Genomic DNA, 18,972 nt, shown 5'->3' with positions numbered 1-18,972 from the left:
CCCCGAAATGCAGACTGACTTCTCCCACAGACACTGACTCGACGACAGTCACGGTTTAAATGCGTTTATATATCAAGACACGATCAAATCAAACAATACATATCAACACATGACATTAATTAAAACTTCTCAAATCAAAACCATGTTCATTGAGGATTCTTCATGAAAATCTGTACATAGCCAGTTTTTAATCCTATAATTGCAATTCTGTAAGCACATTTTCCCCCCCAATATATAAGAATCAAATTTCCCCGAAATGACTGGTTTCTGACTTTCTTAGTGGATTTGGGGTTTGGCACTTTGCGTCAGACTTTGTGATCTTTTCAGTCTGGGTCACCTTGTCCCAAACACATTTTTCAGGTCACGATTTGGCATCTGGCGCCAGTTTGTTTGCTGTAAATAACTCTGCTCTTCAGTTTTTACAGGTAAACACGGCTATGTGTTTCAGGGGACTGTTATTGCAAATCAGATTGCTTTCACAAGGGTTGTCTTTAAGGATCACTTTGTGCCAGGGAGAACTCAGATTCACAACTTGAGTTTCACGGGCAAAGTCAAGGTTTAGGATGTTTTCTGCATGCTGTTAGTTTAATACAGTTTTATCACACAGTGGGGTTACCAGCTAAGGAAATTTCAAAAGGTAAACGGACTAAACAACCAGGACTGTACAAACATTTTTTTTTTACAAAACCCACGGCTCACGTTGGCCCAGCTGACGAGGCAGAGACTGGTCACACTTCCTGAATTTCGCCTGGACAGTCTAGTTGAACCAAAAAGCGGTGTTTTTTTCAAAGCCGTGTCTGTTGTTCCGACTGATGAGGCTGCTCAACAGCCAACTTGCAATGCTTACTTAAAGGATATTTATGTAGGCAGACTTTCCAAAACTCACAAAAAAAGAACGTGGGTGTTTTCGAAACCAGAGCTCATTTATACCAACTGGGCACACAGCTTCTCCGTAACTGAAATGTTTTATCTTCACGTCAGTAACAAAGCTTTGTGTTACCCTGAAAGTAAAAGGACCGCATTTGAGTTTAGAGACTGAAACGCCCAGCTTGTGTTTGGCCGAATTTTTTCTCCCTTTTCACTTGTTTTTTTCTTTTTATTCTCAAGTAGAGCCCAAATATTAGTCTTTGTCTTGGTGATACGCAGCTTTGCAGAAGAGCGGCTGGCTCTTTTTCCTGAGGGTGGCGCTAATCGCTGGCTTGCGCTCAGCCTCTGCCCACGAATTTCCCTGCTGAAGGGGGTTATTTTGCTCGGAAGCCTCCTGAGCCACCAAGCCCGCTAACCAATTAACGTATTTTCACCCCAAACCAGGTTGTCAACTACCAGTCCCGCGCTGCCTCGTTCACGGTTTTTGTGCTTCACCGTTTACATAATTACATAGAACCGATACTTTCTCTTCATTTACGGAAGAAAGTACTCGACTAAACAACAAACATGGTGGTACGGAGCTTGGGGACAAATGCAGACAATTTACTCACAAATCAAACACGTTTGTCTAGTGTTCCCTTACTTTATGTTACAGCATGAGGACTAAATCTCCCTGGGGTGATGATGGCAGTTTGGGTAAAACATCTCCAAACTTCACCAGTGTCCTCTGGTCCACTGCAGCTCACTCATCTGCAGACATCCCACCTCTTCTGGAAGTTCCTGGACTCTCCCACACGATAGTATTCACTCCCTGACATCCGCAAATTATATACAATATCCCGGAAATTTGTTTTGCAGAGCGAGAACGTACAAGAGAGAGCAAAGACCCCAGAGCTTATCTAGAATCTTTGGAGGACGACAGCATCTGGGATCTTCCATGAACATGCAGGAGACTCTGGGAACGCCTGGGAGAGCTGGGATATCTGCATGTATCTAAAAATAACAACCGTACTGTTCTGCTGCCTTCCACCAAGCATCAAGCGGGGAGGTGTCAGGTGAACCTTAGCGCACCGGCTTTGTGGATCAGAAAGCGATGATTGTTGCATTCAGAGACCCCAACAAAGGCAAACCTGTGGCTGTGGCTCTCAGTCTGGCAGGTCTGATATTAAATAAACAAAAACAGAAAACCACAGACAGCAACTCAGTAAAAAATATAACCTGGGTGGGGTGGGGTGGGGTGGGGTGGGGTGGGGGGGGGGGGGTCACCACTCTGGGATTTTTTTTTCCTTTTTGTGGCCATTTCTCAAAGAGAACCCCAACCCACAAACGCAGCACCAAGTTCTCAATTTAAGAACTTGTTGGATTCCACACAGAACTTCTATGCAAGAATGCCGCCTGATCTGAGGCGGGAATATTGTGACAATTAGGTGTCAATGTGTCATGTTGGATTTTAGTGCATTTAGGAACTTCAGTTAAAAAAAAAGCAATACAGATTAACCAATTTTTAAACATAATATAAAGCATAGCAAATATTGCAAAACATTTTAATAAAAATCTTAAATACTTCAGTGTAGTGTCTATACTCTCGATTAAACAAACGTAGCATAATGGTCAGAAAAAGTAGAATCATTTGTCGCTTGATCATGTGGTAAAAACTGGCCAACTTTCCACTAGGACCTCTGAACATGCAGCTACAGGGTTTACAATCGTTCTCTGAAAGGGGAAATAACTTGCGGGTTAGATTAGCCTTGAATATATTAGCAATTCCAATTTTACTATAGATTAGCCAAAAGTTAACCGAATCCTAAACAACACACAGATTAGGGTTCTATATTCCCACTTAAAGCCCAACAGCTGTTAGTGTTCAGGACCTGTTGTGACTGTAGTAGCCAGTTGGCTACTGACACGCCAATGCTGTCAACCACAAACTGCCATCAAGCCCCCGGGCAGCGACTTCCTGTCCACATGGGGGGAGTCACAGGGATCCCGCTGCCCAATCACAGACACACGAGTAAACCGTAGCTGGTACCCGGCCTGGCCTGTTCCCCTTGGTGCGCTCAATACTTCATGGATGATAAATAAAATCAACAGTTTAGTCCGTTTCAGTTTCGTCGGCAAGCTACGACTCCTGCCGGCGGGGGCTAGGAGGTGGGGTCGCCGGGGTAACACCTGCTTCCGTCTCCGGGCCAACGGAGATCTCGCTCTGGTCCCCATCTGTCGATTCCAGTTCACTTTGGTCCAGAAGCTCGAAATCCTCATCCGGCCCGTGGGCCGAGGCGGTGGTGGGAAGAGGCGACTCGTCCCGTTTGGCGGTGCCGTCGTCCGTGGAGGCGGAGCCAGGCTCGGGGTCGGCGGGGGGAGATTCGCTAGAGCTCAGCAGGACTCTCAAGGTGCCCTGCACCACGGCAGAGATGGCCGTGTTCACGATCTCCTCGCTCAGCGCCTCCAGGGACGGATTCGGGCCCCTGGGGACCTCGCTCAGTCCCAGTGTTGGGGCCCCCACCTCCCCGTGGCCGTTGAAATGTGTGTTGACGAAGTGCAGCGGCGATGCCAGGTGCCGGATCAGGAGACTCTCAGGACTTTGTGGGAGGTTCTGGGGACCAGCAGCGGTGCCGTGGTTTGGGCCGGGTGACGCCGGCGCTGGTGACTCAGGCAGGTCCCTGGACAAGGACTCGCCTGCTTCACTGTTCAGGCTCTGCTGGTCCAGATCTGAGAGACGGACACAAAAAAAGAGCAGGAACTGAAGTCGGATTGGGGTAACCAAGCAACCTTAATGAGCCAAGGTGACTAAATGAAATCCACGACCAGACCAGTTTTTCATCAGGTTCACGGATAACCGCTAAACAACAAAAACTGAAAACTGGCACTTCCTTCTAGAAATTTCATATTCAGACATATTTCATATTCAGGAGACATTTCATTCCAGAATTGACATTGGCCATATACAAAGAATAACAGAGACTCCCTGGGTTATGATGCGGTTACGTTCCGATAAACCTATCGTAAGGCGAAATTATCGTGCGGCAAAAATGTATTTTAATACACCTAATCTAACATACATCCTAGTCTAGCTTAGCCTACCTTAAACATGCTTAGAAAACTTACATTAGCCTACAGTTGGGGAAAATCATCATCACAAAGCCTGTTTTATAATAAAGGTGTTGAATATCTCTGTGTAATTTGTAGAATAATGTACTGAAAGTGAAAAACATTCACCCACAAAGTCAACATATCATAACACGGACCATCGTAACCCAGGGTGTGTCTGTATTACTAATACTCTGTATTAGTCTTGTGTTCTAAAGCCAGTAGCTTCCACATTTACCCCCGATTACCCTCTCAGTGGCGTTTGACAATATTTGCTTTAAAAAAAATTAGCCCCACCTCCACAACTTTTTCAAATCAAAGCTGAAAAGAAACTATGAGAAATGGCCCCACACTACAGGCCAAAAATCCACAGCTCGGTGAAAATGACCAGCTACTGAACACAGAAGGAATAAGAAGATTCTGCCCGTTAAGGGAACCGGAGGATCAGGAAGCGAACGGGATGGAGGATCACCCTCTGAGACGTCGCTGAGCTGCGGCGTGGTGGCTCTGGACACCGAGAAGCCGCCGCTCTCCAGGATGGAGGCCTCCTCGTCGGACAGCTCCGAGTCAGTGATGGCCATGGCCAACGCTGTGGTCTTCACGTCCACCTGCCCGGGGAATCAGCGTTAAATCAGCATGAACCCAACCGGCATCCTCCCCTCTGTTGTCACCTGCCTCGCTCTTATTTCTTTGCGTTTCCTTTTCCCTGTTTTTGCGTCGCTCTCTCTTTACCGCAACACACCCATGAAAGGGGGGGGGGGGGGGGGGCGACTGTTGTGAAAGGCGCTATACAGAAATAAATTGAACTGAACTGAATTCTCAGATGCACCGGGTTCACCTAGGAGGTACAGATGAGCTCCTCAAAGCTCTGCAACTGGGCGAACGGGGCTGCACTATATCACATCGCATCAAGTGAAACGTCCTCCAGTAACACCATGATATTTATAACACAAAAAAGGGGATGACCTTAAATAAACCACAGCCAAGCAGAACTTACCGACAAAGTCTATCAAATAAGTAAAGGTGGGGTTGCTGTGAGTTGTGTCAACAGGCCTAAAGCACTGCCGACCAAAGTGATGTGACTATTGCGCATGTGCATGATATTTCAAGCAGCCCTAGAGAGGAGGCAGCTCCCAGGAGAGAAGGGGGATGGTCCTCAAAGTAGGATTTCTCAGATAGCTGGATTAACTTAAGCTAGAAGTCATGATTGTCCAATAGGAATGCTCCTTACCTAAGCTCTCACTGGACGATCATGCCTTCTAGCTTAAGTTATCCCAGCCGCCTGAGAAATCCTGCTTTGAGGACCATCCCTCTGCTCTCCTCGTTCAGTCAGCAGGAAGAAGATCTGCCCCCAGTGGAGCAAACGGCCCCTGGATCATCCGGAAACTTCTGTTTTTTTTTTTCATCTACCCAAACCCAAGCTGTCTGCAACTGTCCTTAGTTCACACACCGAATTAAAAGTTTATCGGACAGGGGTGACTGCATCAGCGAGTGCATGAAACACCCACACACACGTGCGCACACACGCATACGCAGGGCCTCACCGTGGGGGTGAAGCAGGACAGCTCACCCTCACTCTCACTCTCCGTCTCGGCCTGAGGCTCACTGCCATCCTCGCTCTCCTTCTTCACCTCTGCAGGGGCACATCAGATAGACAAGGGCGTCTCGTCGCAATATGCTGAACACGGGACACACAGCACCATTTCAGTAAACAGCGGCACCATCACCTTCCAGTGTTGGGGCCCCTTTAAGGACAAAAACTATGGAATTTCAGTAGCTGCACAACAGACTCTAAAAACTGGTCTCTAAAAAGCTTTTTTCCAGGCCCCCACCTATGCGGCTCCGTGTATTAAATGACTCTGAAGGGGACAATCACAGCAAAGAATCCACTGCAGCAAGTTCTTATTTAAGCTATCAGGCAATGTTTACATCAGGGCTCCCCAGTTCCGATCCTGGAGGCCAGTACCACACTTTGCAGATTTCCCTGCTCAGACACACCTACAAAACCTGCCAATTGGCTGGTGAGCTGAATAAGGTGTGTTGTGGCAGGGAGATCTGCAAACTGTGGTGCAGACTGGGCCACCGGGATGGGAATTGGGGAACCTTGGTTTACGGCAACACCGTGATGACCAGCTGACTAAGGACACCGATGGGCCGTCCGATGGGCCGTGCGCTGGGGGGAGGGGTCCGGAGTGGCTGGGGACACCCACTTCTCTTGTCATGCTTGTGGTGCCGCTCCTCCCCCTTCATGCTGTAGTCCAGTTTCATCAGGACGGGCTCCAGGCCAGTGTACATCTTCTGGATGAGCTCATGGTAGACCACCAGAGGCCAGAGCAACACGCTGAGCACTGTGTATGGGACAGACCACACTCAGGCAAAGAGAACACTGCCCTCTGGAGGTAGCAGTAGGAAAAAACAACCAGAGTCTCAGGACTGATACCATTCTAAGAAAAATCATTATAAGTTGCATTTCTATAGAGGTGCCCTGGCAGGAGTCTACTTAAAAAAGCACACACAGCTACCGCGGTATCATTACTTAACAGTTTGGATGTTTAGATGGTACCCTACTTACATATAATATAGGAGATCATGATGCCTGGAACATAGTGTCCTAAAACTGCCAGGACCAGGCAGCTTGCACACATCAACGCACAGAACTGGGGGGAGGGGGGAGAATGTAATTACATCGTCAATTAGCATGACAGAGCAGAAAGCCTTCACAGCCGTTGTACCTTTCCAGTACAATACAGATCACAATCCATAGATAATCATCTAATAGAGGACATGATTGAACTAGTGTGGAAAGACAACTAGTTTAAGGCTTGACATGTTTCCTCAGTTGGTTAAAATGCATAAAAGATGCAATGCCGGCCCTCCAGGACCTCACCTTCCCGTGGTTCTGTCGTTTGTAGAGCAGCATCTCCTGGACGTAGAGGGTGAACGTGAAGTAAGTCTCGGCGAGATGGTGACTCAGCTCGGGGACGCCGAGGAGCCGCGGTCGCACTGTCATGCCCTCCCTGCCGCGTCGGGAACAAGGGTCACGCTTAGGGTCAAAGCCTCAGAAAGATGGAGCAGCTGCAATATCCTCAGCGGTTGGAGAAAGAGGAGGTGGCACCGTGCAGAGGGATGTGAGGCAGGCATCACGCACAGGGAGGGACAGCACGGGGATCAACCCCCCCCCCCCCCAGGGAAAATAAACCTGCGCTAGTTAGCTAGACGTACCTTTCGGGCATGGCGGAGTCGGGATAATGGACTGCATAAAATTGAGAGAAAAAAGTTTGTATCAAACATTTTGACAACAAAATAAACAAGTATCCCATCTGGGGAAGCACAGGATGACACTGTTTGCCAGTTATAACCCGGGTCACGTGGGTTTCTGCCCACAGTCCAAAGATGCACTTAGACTGATTTCTGAACTGCCTGCACACTGTCATCAAAAAACAAGAGTACTTTGGCACAAATTGCTACTCTTTTTCTGACAGCGTAGGCTGTGTATTTGTCAGAATAATTACTCCTTATTGATCTGTATGGGGAAATTCTCTTTTCACCTACCCCATCACACACAGACACATATGCAGGTGAGGGTCCTGCTCATGTGACCATTCTACTGAAGCCAGGTTCGAATCTGAGGCCTTACAGCCACAGGCGTAGCCTGCTGAGCCACACGCTGCCCTGGGTAACAGCTAGACTGGAATATGTGCCGAGACAGACTAGGGTTCCCATCCACGGGATCCCGCAACGACATTCCCTGTACTGCATGGGATAGGATGAACTGTGGCACTGTTCAGGATAAAGCAATATCATAAGTTCTACAAGAATATTTCAATGCACCAATTTTTGGGGGGGCGCTAAAAAATTGCATGCAAAACTTGCATAAAACAACCCAACTTTACACCGGGAAAACCAGCACGCTGAGCCGCGTGCGACAATGATGCCGGGTACCGGGTACCTCACCTGGGATGCTGGGCAACTTGTCCTTCCACCTTTCGAGCAGCACCAGACTGATGAGAGAGACGCTGATGAGGAAGATGGGCCGGAGGGGCGTGGACGACAGCAGCCTGCGGCACAGGAAGCGGACCCATGTGGGCTTCGCACCGCGAGACGGTGCATGCATTTACCGATAAAGCGCAAAAGCTTTTACTTAACCACAGATCACGCTTTTTAAAGCGCTTCAGGGGCGGTTCCTGCTCTATAGATACTGGCATTTAAACCTTAACCAGAGATCTCGCCTGTCTCGCTGCTGAGAGACCATTGCACCGTAGATTTAACGGATGTTTATGCCCCTGCTCGGGCGCTCCCCATGTTAGCGCGTCTTATAAAGCAGCTTTCCTCCTTAATCACATTTCTCTGCAAACGCCAGGGGGGCGTTGCCCCGTGCCTGCCACGAATTACCAGAAATGGCCGTTTTTCGCTTTACCAGAACGCGGTGTTGAGGGCGAAGGCGACGCAGATGCTTTGCAGCGGCCTCTCCCACACCAGCAGCCTCTGCGCCCACAGCACCGCCGGCTCGTACTGCCACAGCCAGCCCTGAAGGCGCTCCCGAAGCTTGGCCAGCTCCGGGCTGCCATCCCCGTCCGCTCGGCCGGCGGCCTCGGCCGTGAACAGTGCCTCCAGTCCCACCGAGGAGGGGGAAACGGAGGGGCGTCCAGCCTCCTCCCCGCTCGCCATCTTTTCTCCGCTCGGTTTTGTTGTTTTGTGCATGACGGGGATCAGTAAGGGAGGGTTTCTCGAAGGCCGTCATGCATTTAAAAACCAATAAGGGAAGATACTGTAGCCTTTCCCTGTCACGTGTTTTTTCCTGTTTACCGCCCGGGAGCGGACAGCGCTTCACTGTCGCCACCTACTGGTCTGGTTCTTAACCACTAACTTCTAAATGAATTTTAATATCCCCTCCAAGTATGAACATAGGCAATAAACCACAGTAGTATTTGCTGCTCCCCTCTCTTTGGTACCGATAGAAATTATGTATGAATGAATGATACAGTTATATAGCGCTTTTCAAGACACCTAAAGCGCTTTACGGAACCAATGGGGAGCCACATCAAGCACCACCACTGTGTAGCCCCCACCTGGATGACAGTTATTTTTAATATTATTCTGAGATGGTGTCCATAAGCTTCATCAGGCTGCGAAATGGGTTAGGAACCTCTGGTGTACTGTAATTTCCACGTCTGCGCTTAGCTAAACGTACGTAAAGCCTCACAAGGACATTTCGGTGGGTTCGATACATTTCCCTAGTTTGCCGTCATAATCACGCCACTCGCCGTATAAATGACAAGGATTCTTTGTTTCTATACACATTTGGGAACCATTCCGTAGCATCAAATGGATAAACCATGTTGTTGTAACACAATGCTGATCGTTAGTCTCAGACTTTCACTAGAAACGGATTGCTATGTAGAACGATAATATTATGTGGTCAATGTTACAACTGACATCGCGCTGTACATTTGAATGTGAATTTTGTGAATTATTAACATACTGTAAAAATTATACTGGAAAATAAGAGAAATAATAATAATAAACATTAATGCTGAATACATACTTTTGCATTTAGATTGTAGATTTTTTAAAGAATGCCCTTTTGCCACAGTGTAACAGTTTATGTGTACGGTAACATAAAACGTATTCCTTGGTTGTAGTAAATCATACACTGCTTTCTGGCTTATGTGGGAGCTCTTTGTGTGCGATGCTGTGATCAGATACTCCTGAAAAGCAGAAGTCCTTTGATCTGCAAATAAGAAAAAACAAACCAGTAACAAACTTCAAATGTCACTGTAATGAAACTGTAACATCCGTTTTTATTAAGTACAATTACTTCAGTCACTGTAATATAAAATGTTGCTGACGTGCAAAATTCTGCGGTTAAAAAACACATTCATCATAACCAAATGTGAGGTTTGAAAGGAAACGCTGTAAGATAAAATACACCAACAAAATCGATATGCTGTAAACCTCTACCTCATTCTGCAAAAGTAACACTGGGATTACTTGGCAGAGAAGTGCAGCTGTCCTGTGTTTTACAATGCATCGTAAATCAATGCACTGTTATTTACAATTATTTGCCTATGATTATGTCAATTAATGTCAAGGGAACGGCCAAGCATAGATACTTAAATAATGTTTAAGTGATCTAAACAATACTAAACAATATAAAATATCCCATACAAAATACACAAAAAAATAAATTATCAGGCAAACAATGGACAGGTAAATGTATCATATTAAATAGGACCGGAGGATTAATTATCACTTGTTTTGGAGTGTGTACATTTCATACATCCAACACTGAAAAAAATCACTGTTGTTATAAATGGATGTATATTTAAAAAAAATGTTTTCTTAATCCGTGATTCATTTCATACTTTCTTTGAATTGTCACAGCTCATTTGTCTTGAAATCTGAAAAACACAACAGAATGACATCTAATTAGACACCAGATAAGTCCATCTTACTCCAAATGTGAATTATGTTAAATATCGGGATAAGGAATAAAGGCTATCGAGCCAAATATTCAGGATTACCTAGATTGCAAAATAAATGTCACAAATGTATAACTTTGCTATTTTGGTTTATGCATTAGATGGTATTTCCATCTGGAGGAGCAGAGAAAAGTCTCCACTGGATATTAAATGGCAGGAGAGTCGCGTCGGCTATAAACCGTAAATGGATACGAACTGACAGTTACATGCAAACAGAATGAGGAATGTGTCCTTCACATTCACAGCGGAACAAAACATGAACGTGGAACCAAACCCTTCAACTGCAGGTGTCATTTGTGGGCCAAGACATAAAATCTGTCAAACTGTGTGGACGAAAGACAAAGAAAGTGTGTGATTATTCCACACTACCCGGTTTAACCCCCTCTGCGCTGGTTATTCTGCTGGTTGACATTGGGTGATGTCATACATTTTGTATGGAATTGTCACATGCTACTTTTATAGCTCTCATTATTATGTATACAATCTCATTATGGTGGGAGTCACTGCAAGAAAATATTTGGTACAATACTTAAACCAATTTTGAAATGTGATAGTTTGTAATGCTTTGGAGTCAAACTATGTTGTTGAGGTGTGTATTTGATGAAAAAACGTGTTTATGGAATTTACTAACTACTGCAGTGCATGATGGGTATGATATTTGATATTTGGAGACCACTGAAATTTCATCACCTGCAACTGCTGCAACTGGCATAGGCAGGCCCTAGGTGTGAATTTAGAAGGGGCGGGGGGAGATGGGGGGGGGGGGTCATGGACATGGACCCAGGGCCCGATGCACAGTTCTGCCACTGGTATGAGTCCTACCCTTTATCTTTGGGTGAAAATTATAATTGAAGCTCAGAACTGAACAAGCCTTCATCTGTCTATGTGGCAACGTAAAAACTTGCAGAAGGCAATAAGCAAGGCAGATACAGAGAGCCTGCACAGCACTGGGCTGCAGGACAGGAACCTAACGGCAGGAACCGGGGGCTGGATGCCTACCTGGGCTGCGAAAGGGGCTGTGATGTGGTGAGTGTGGGCGGACACCCATCCAGATGCTAAGAGTAAAGGGCGTCAATACCTGCCGGCGTCAAGACCAAAGCTTGGAGCAGGTCAGAGAGCGAGATGATCCCCCTGACCACGTCGTCCTCGTCCACCAGGACCAGGCGGTGAACCTGCGGGGAGGGAGTAGCTCTGAATCTGGCAGGGCAGGTTCCCGTTAACCACTGTCTGCTTTCAGCCAATGAGAATCAATCGGGTTACCAACATGGGCGTCGTTAGGTTCCATCACTCGGGGCTATTGACCTGAGTATTTTAAGCCAAACCACAAGTATTTTAGCCCCGATGCCAATCTTCCTTCAACAAAAAAAAAAAAAGTCAAGCCCCAGGTTAACTTGATTTATCTCCTGATCTTTTCAATGGCTAAAAACTCCCCTGGCTACCAAGAACCTATAAGGAATGAGTTAAACCAGTCGATGATTGACAATGCCCAAAATTCTACCCACTACGGATTCAAAAACCTCATTTTGTCTCATAATGATCTTAAAACGCTCCTCTAAACAGCCTACACATGTCAGCTGGCGGGATCTGTTTGGATACTCAGCATTTGACCCCTCACAGGGGTGCTTTGGGCACACGCAAGCCCACCTCAGCTTTGGCAATGCGGTCGATGATGACCTCCAGTGTCTCGTGCGGGTAGCACTTTAGCACGCCCTCGACGCAGCATACTCTGCTCTGCACCGCTTCCCGCATGGTCATGTTCAGGTTATTGTAATTCTTCTGCGCAGCAAGGTTCTGTCCCATTTCAGCAAAATGGGGGAGGGCAATAAGGACACTGCTTAAAACATACAAAAAAATAAACTGGATTTTGGACAGAAAAGACCCGACATCACAATGTAACGGAGGAATTTGGCAAAGGCTGTTACAGCGTTAATCTTGAGAACAGACAGTCGCTTGGCGCCCCCTTGTGGATCGCGTTTCAAACGCAGTTATAAAGGTGGTGGTGGGGGGGGGTATGTTTCGCTAAACCCAGTCGGAACCAATGGATTAACCAGTGGGAAATGGGTTAAACCAGGCATTCTTCAATACCGCATAATTCACTCCTCCATGGCTTGGAAGCCTCATTAGCAGTAATTAGAGGTGATATTCACAGTAATTACTGCAATATCTGCATACTCTTTTCATTTAGAAGCGCATTTAAAGTACAATACACCCGCTGAGTTATTTTTAACGTGCAATTTTAAAGGTATAATTATAAAGCGTTACAGCATTGATAATAATTATAACCATGGCTTTCCGTATCGTGTTTACCTAACCAGGAGCAGAGCTCAAACGCGTTAGAAATTAAAATCTGGTAAGAAAAAATATTGTTTGGCGATACTTAAAGGGCTACAACAGGACAAGTTCAGAATAAAGGTACAGCCCAACTAAAATGATTGGATTTCATGAAATAGCTTATATTGTTATAGAAACAACTTTGACAATAACTACCGTAAACGTGCGGCAGGCCGACGGCAAAACATATTAAAATTTTAAACAGCTGCAATACGTACGATGACGTCAAACCTGGAGTAGAGGGCCACCACCTTCCCTGGAAAAGAAAGTGGACGTTATATTAGACTGATGACTGTAGTTTTTTTTACTATTTTTTATTGCCCGCCACCACCCCTGTAGTATTTTCATAACGAAAAACAAAGACGATCCATCAGGAGACATATTTTGTCAGAGAACACAAGACACTGCAATTATATGCAATCTGACATGAGTTCAACTGTCAGAACTGTGCACTTAAAAATGTCAACAGATCGATCGATGGATAGACAGATGTTTCGAGATAAATATTTCAAATTAAAAAGCTAAGGTTAAAACAGGCACCTTTTTCATTTACCACGGGCAGCGCGGACACCCGTCTTTCCACGAAAATGGACAGGGCGTCGTACAGCGTCTCAGTCTCCTTCACCGTGGCGATGCGCTTAAACGTCCCGATTTTCACCTCCTTGATGCGCTTCTGCAGGAAACGCGGCTTCGGGATCGCCGCACCCTGGGGAGAGACAGCGCCAGGGAGTCGAGCTGACTAAAAAGCTTGGCTGTATGACTTTTAAGCATACTAAAAATGTCGTGAAATGGGGGTATGGAAGAAAAGGGGGCGCTCACGAAGATATGCAGAAACTTGAGGATCCTTTTGTGCGTCAGTACGTGCAGGACGTTTCCAGATTCGGGGTCGATGACGGGAAGTCGGTGGATCTTATTTTTCAATAGCGAGTAGATGGCGTCAAATAAGCTGAAGAAAGGCGAGAACATTAACAGTTAATCAACCCATCCTAACTAGTTGCCATGTAGGAATACACCAGCGGGGACCTGGCAGAAGGGAGGGGGGTAGGTGGGTGGGACCCGCCATGTGTTGCTGGGCTTAGAGGTACCAGTGCCTTTGGTTTACCTGGAGTCTGGTGTGATGCTAATCAGTGAATGGCAGGAGTAGTGCAGGTACACTTCTGGAGCAGGTGATAAGGTGTGGGAAGGTCACATGGAAATTGTAATGAGAAAACACGGCTGTCATCTCGGGCCTCATTTGAATTGAGCTCATCGATTAATCTACATCCGAACAGATCACCTCTCCATGTTTCAATCTTGTGCTCTTCCAGCTCATAGATCTGTACCTGCGAGACACAAATGAGCGAATTCAGTTGGGCTTCACTAATGCTACTTCACTAATGCTACTTCACTAATGCTGTTGTAACTCCAGCAAAGGGGTTTCCCTGGTGACTCTTGGCATCGGCAGGGGCAAAGCTACACTGCGTTACTCTTGATTTTTCCATGCAGGGGATGTCAATGTTACTTTTGTTTTTGCTGCTGAAACTTGCCTGGGGTTTTGTGATTGAGGGTGGGACACTGGTGGGGCATGGAGACAGGGATAGGAGGACTGTAGGGGGTGGGGTAAGAAACTCACCATGGGGGACTTGTAGTAGCGATGGAGAATGTTAATAAAGTCTGTGATGGTCAGCATTCCTGGAAGGGCAGGAGCACATATGTAGCAAACCCAACAACAAACAAATATACAGACGAAAATGAATTATTTGTTGTGTTGTTGATGGTATCAGCATTTTTGCTGCCGATTTATCTGTATTTGAATGTATCTGTTATCCTGCCTTCTCCAGTGTTGTTAGTTTCCTTAATAAACCCCCCTTGTCTTGGAGCCATCAGTGGATCGTCACCTTTCTCCTGCCTGCACCGTGACACCTGTTTGTGGAGGGAATGGGGGCTATTTATAGCCACGCCCAATGCAAGGGAGATTATCCAGCTGCCAATTCCCACTAGACACTGAAGCCCAGCTGTTCTGGCTAAAGTTAGCGCCCCCGTCATTGTACACTGCAGAGATGATGGAGAGGGGTTGTAAAAAAGTCGGGGGGGTGGGGTAGGGAGATGCTGATAAGGAGTCTTGGAATTTGAAATACAGCACTGATGTCAGTGAGCCTTGCGGAGGAGTGGGTGGGGCTGTCATCTGAGCCGGGCTTATGGAAGACTTTAAGGATGGCAAAGTGACACCAGGAGTTTGCTAGGGTTTCATTACCTACGAAACACTGCAGCTTGTTGTCCCAAAGTGGTGCTGCTCTCAAGCCATTGGCCACCAGAGCGAAGAAGGCCTTCTTCACCTGCACACACAGCTCATTTGAACATAGTTTGCACACGGAAACCGTGGGGCGACTGGCAGATGCGGACTAGTTTGTAGATAAATGCATACCAAAGGCTACCTTGATTGGGTATGTGGATGTGGACATTTCAATTTCAACAATTCTTGGAGATGCATTTGTGGAGGAAGGTTATTTTTTGCAGGGAGGTGCCCACCTGCAGCGTAGTGTCAAAGATAACAAGCTTGGAGCTTGTCGGAATGGCATCGTAGCAGGTGTGATTCATCATGAACTTTGTGTAGACGGCGATGTCAGGATCGGGGCCTGTAGGGAGAGAGGAGAGGGGAGCATCCTGCTGCGGGGCAGTTAGCCTGTAAGCGGTGGCCTAATCCCACCCCCTGAGTTTGCAGGTACGTTCCCACCCACAGGACACACTTGCCTCTGAAGTCCTGAATGATGATTCACTGTCTGCTCACAGTGTGCAGTAATACCTACAGCCCAAAACAGGAAGTCACCGATCTTAACATCTGTCTGTGCATTTGTCCATCCATCCATTTTATACACCTGCTTGTTCTATGTAAGGTATGACCAGGGCTGAAACTCCGGTTTCCTGGGATGCAAGGTGACCCCGCTAGCCACTACACACCATACCGTCTCCTTATTACTCATCTAAGTAGTAAATACAGTCACTTGAACCACTTAAGTTACAAAAGCAAGCTCCCGCGTGTAACACTGGAGGGAATCTTATTATTGTGCCTTATTATTAACTTTATTATGGCTTTGAATCTGTTTGAATGGATGTTTATCTCTACACAGTCTATGATAACACTGTCTGTCTGAACGTTTTAGCAATTACTGTCACAAAGACCAAGTGTTACACCTCAAGGGACCAGGGAGTCCATAAATGCGAATATTAAAGTAAAGACGTTACAATATGCCTATGCAGAAAATTATAGAATTCGATTTTAGTTTTTTTTCCAAGCCTGCATGATTATGGAAAAAAGAAAAAAAATATAAAAATATTTCAGTATTTCCAGACTCCGGCAAATTGACCTGCTATGTAACATTCTGAAGAGCAACGTCCCAAGCAGGGGAGTAGGGGGGTCTGTCTGTGGGGTGCGTGCTTAAGGAAATTCTGGCTAGAAATACTGAGGTAGGGCTACCTTGCATTTTACAACATTCACGATGGGGAAATACGAGTTTTAACCTGCCTGTCTGGCTAAGAATCCGAAATGTGTCTGTAAAGCAAATTGCAAAGTATGCGTCAGCGACTAGGTGGGCAGAAGTAGGTACAGCCCTGACAAGGCTTTCCCATACCGCTGCCACCTCAACGTCTTTCACCAACTCCGTCTCCCTACAGTCTGCAAAAGTATGCAAAGTGTGTAGGAATGGTGAACATACCGGCATCACATGTGCGACATTCAACACCCCTCGCTCTATGCAGACACTTCAGCGTGAAAAGCCGACATTTACAATTTATAAGAAATAATGCCTTCTGATGGCTTACGCCGGACAACAGCCGTTTCCAGTAGGCTAAGCAGGATTAAGACATTCTTTAGTATGTAAAAACAAATACATACACCAACAACATAACCTGTCAGGAACAGGCGGTGCGAACCAGGGGTACGACAATCATGTCTGGTTTACTAGTTACCCAAACCCTCAGTTAAGTTACCTAATAGTATTGACAACCAAAATGTTTGGGGCTTTCTAATGAGTGCTACATTCCTACAGTTAGAGCTTACTAACCCTTTTGGCCAGCACTCATGAAACGAGACTAGATGTTAGGCTGTACATCATGAGATGAATGCTCTATTGACCTCTGGCACATATCTTAATGTGGTAAAGTAGGGCTCGTGTCACAGTGAATCAGTCATTTTCATGTGCACACACCCAGGGCCATAGCTTAACATTCTGGGCCCCTCGACAGAATGACACCCTGGACCCCCTCCCCAACTTACATTACATCATTTTATTACTGTTTATATTCAAGAGCCCCAATAAAGTGCTGAGCCCCCTGAATTGGTCAGGGTATCAACGCCCGCCCCCTCCGACGCCCCCCCTACACCCATGCTGTCAGTTACCTGCCTCTTTCGTGGTGATCTTGTCATCCACAGCAGGGACCTGTGGACAGAAACCAGAGGGGGCACCAAATGATCTTTCAGAAGGAGTTTGCTGCATTTTGCAACAGCAAATCAGAATGACAAAATCCCCAACTTACCGTGGTTCAGTAATGCCTGGGTGGCACTTATAGCAAAGTCAGTGTTAGAGGACCCAGTGTGAAGGTTCTTACTGACTGAATCACGTAGCGCCCAGAGGAGCACAGCATTTCCCCCCAGGAATTAGTGAAACCATGATGGCAGTTTTGGTGTTTTGTTTCCAGATATGACAAGAGCACTGAGGTATTTTTGCCTAAACGTTGCAAAACAAGGAGTCTGGTAACTGGTGTTTTTCATGGACTCCGTCCCTTATTCATTGCTAACTAAATAAGTGAAGGTGCTCTGTACTTTCTCACCCACGGTAAACCGGACCAGACCCTGACACCAACCCGGCCTCCCATTACTGGCCCAAATGACCATTTTTCTGACGTTCCCTTTACGTCGCTCCGATCCGCTTTGTGCCCAGTAATTTTACGCTCCGAATGCTGTTAGCCTGCCCTCTCAGACTAGCCATTTGGTACCCTGACCTCCATCACTGGGTCTTACTCGCCATCTGGACAGGACTGATTCCTGCAAAAATATTATTTTGTATCACAGGGATTAGTCACTGGGGTCTAAAGCTTGGTACGCATCACCACAGCACATGGTGCTATTGTCACGGTCTCCTGTGGACTCATTCGCATAATGAGATGCTACACTGCCGCAGCCTGTCCCAGAGAAAAGCACACCAGCTGTTCTGCCTCACTGGCGATGATACCTCTCCATTATTTTTCCCCGCCTCCTTTCCAAAATCGTTTAGTCTATACGAAGATCCAGTTTCAGGCACCTTCAGTATAAACAGTGAAGCACGACTTCCCCACTGTTGCAGCAGAACTTCATTTCCCAGAAGAAGTCAGAACTGCGTTCGGGGAGACACATGTTTTTGTTGTGATACTTCCTGGTGAGATATGTTATGTCTTCTGAATATAAAATTTTAAGCATTTGGATTAGCAGACTGGGTACCTATTAAACTGGAGTTGAGGCCTTTTTAAGCAGCAGTTCACTGTGTTTTGCTTTCGCAAACCAGAATTACAAAATCATCATCATACGCAGTGACTTCTAACATGCTCCAATTAGGTTAAAGGAAAGTATGCAAGATCTCAACTAAGTTAGATTTTAATAAAATAGCAGCATTTGAATTTTGAGTCTGTCAGTTTAAACTGTGAGTGTGACAGAAGAAATTAGAGTATTTTCATTATGACTCACTGCGCAGTGGATGTATCTGTGTTTAACCACAAAAACAGCCTGTTTATGGGCTTCCAGTCTCCTCTCTAGCTCTCTCACCCACACGCTCCCACACACATGTGCATGCATGTACATAGACGTGTGGGTGTGCAGGTGCCTTACCTGACCAAGAGGGTCCATGGTGAGGGCCTGTCCCGCGCGTGTGGCCGGTTACATGTGGTGTGTTAGCAGAAGTTCACCGGCGGCGCCTGTCCCGTCCTGAACGTGCTCCAAGTGCGCTCGCCTACCATGGAGCCGTTGGGTCTAAATTAGGAGTAGAGGCTGGCAGTGGCATGTCGGGGGCTGGCGCTGGGGGGCGGGGTGGAGGGACTGGGCCTGCCGGGGGGGGGGGGGGGGGGGGAGGAGGGGGGAGGGGAAGATCCAGAGGCAGAGGCTGTGTGTACAACACAGCTACTGGGATCGGGACACCAGCAGGAAATACGCTGGCTTTGTCTGAAAGGGACCAACGTATCCCTAAGCATAAGCCCAAAG

The 18,972-nt window shown here is 46.6% G+C and overlaps 2 protein-coding genes across 6 annotated transcripts; both read right to left on the bottom strand.

Annotated features, from left to right (window-relative positions):
- Positions 1–2,397: 2,397 nt before the first annotated feature.
- On the bottom strand, positions 2,398–8,780 carry LOC125725199 (reticulophagy regulator 2-like). Its single transcript, XM_049001914.1, has 9 exons — positions 8,372–8,780; positions 7,909–8,012; positions 7,177–7,207; positions 6,842–6,971; positions 6,527–6,611; positions 6,165–6,302; positions 5,499–5,587; positions 4,427–4,562; positions 2,398–3,576 (listed from the first exon to the last, which is right to left on the bottom strand). The coding sequence occupies exons 1-9, from the start codon at positions 8,653–8,655 to the stop codon at positions 2,987–2,989; spliced, it is 1,587 nt and encodes a 528-aa protein (XP_048857871.1). The 5' UTR covers positions 8,656–8,780; the 3' UTR covers positions 2,398–2,986.
- Positions 8,781–9,727: 947 nt separating this feature from the next.
- On the bottom strand, positions 9,728–18,747 carry prkag3a (protein kinase, AMP-activated, gamma 3a non-catalytic subunit). Of its 5 annotated transcripts, XR_007387372.1 has the most exons (14): positions 18,604–18,700; positions 17,143–17,182; positions 15,498–15,549; positions 15,276–15,382; positions 15,001–15,082; positions 14,380–14,438; positions 14,044–14,089; positions 13,870–13,924; positions 13,587–13,713; positions 13,308–13,473; positions 12,986–13,023; positions 12,081–12,227; positions 11,436–11,608; positions 9,728–10,355 (listed from the first exon to the last, which is right to left on the bottom strand). XR_007387372.1 is itself a non-coding variant. In XM_049001925.1 (13 exons), the coding sequence occupies exons 1-13, from the start codon at positions 18,619–18,621 to the stop codon at positions 10,333–10,335; spliced, it is 1,002 nt and encodes a 333-aa protein (XP_048857882.1). In that variant the 5' UTR covers positions 18,622–18,747; the 3' UTR covers positions 9,728–10,332. The 5 variants fall into 5 exon arrangements, 1 of the variants encoding a protein (XP_048857882.1); XR_007387370.1 differs by lacking the exon at positions 15,498–15,549 and having other exon boundaries at positions 18,604–18,747; XR_007387371.1 differs by having other exon boundaries at positions 15,276–15,549.
- Between the last annotated feature and the right edge of the window lie 225 nt (positions 18,748–18,972).

Source organism: Brienomyrus brachyistius, unplaced genomic scaffold (genome assembly GCF_023856365.1).
Source record: "Brienomyrus brachyistius isolate T26 unplaced genomic scaffold, BBRACH_0.4 scaffold62, whole genome shotgun sequence".
NCBI classification, from domain to species: domain Eukaryota; kingdom Metazoa; phylum Chordata; class Actinopteri; order Osteoglossiformes; family Mormyridae; genus Brienomyrus; species Brienomyrus brachyistius.
The sequence above is the reverse complement of the archived record's forward strand: the minus strand, read 5'-3'. Positions and strand labels throughout refer to the sequence as shown.

Excerpts from the sequence above, each read along its gene's own strand:
- LOC125725199 (XM_049001914.1), bottom strand. The coding sequence starts at position 8,655 with ATGCACAAAACAACAAAACCGAGCGGAGAAAAGATGGCGAGCGGGGAG. Across the intron at positions 6,303-6,526 it reads CATGATCTCCTATATTATAT|TGCTCAGCGTGTTGCTCTGG; the intron begins GTAAGTAGGGTA and ends TCCCATACACAG. Across the intron at positions 5,588-6,164 it reads CCACAAGCATGACAAGAGAA|AGGTGAAGAAGGAGAGCGAG; the intron begins GTGGGTGTCCCC and ends GTGCCCCTGCAG.
- prkag3a (XM_049001925.1), bottom strand. Across the intron at positions 13,925-14,043 it reads CAAGATTGAAACATGGAGAG|AAGTGTACCTGCACTACTCC; the intron begins GTGATCTGTTCG and ends CACCTGCTCCAG. Across the intron at positions 13,474-13,586 it reads TCAAGTTTCTGCATATCTTC|GGTGCGGCGATCCCGAAGCC; the intron begins GTGAGCGCCCCC and ends GTCTCTCCCCAG.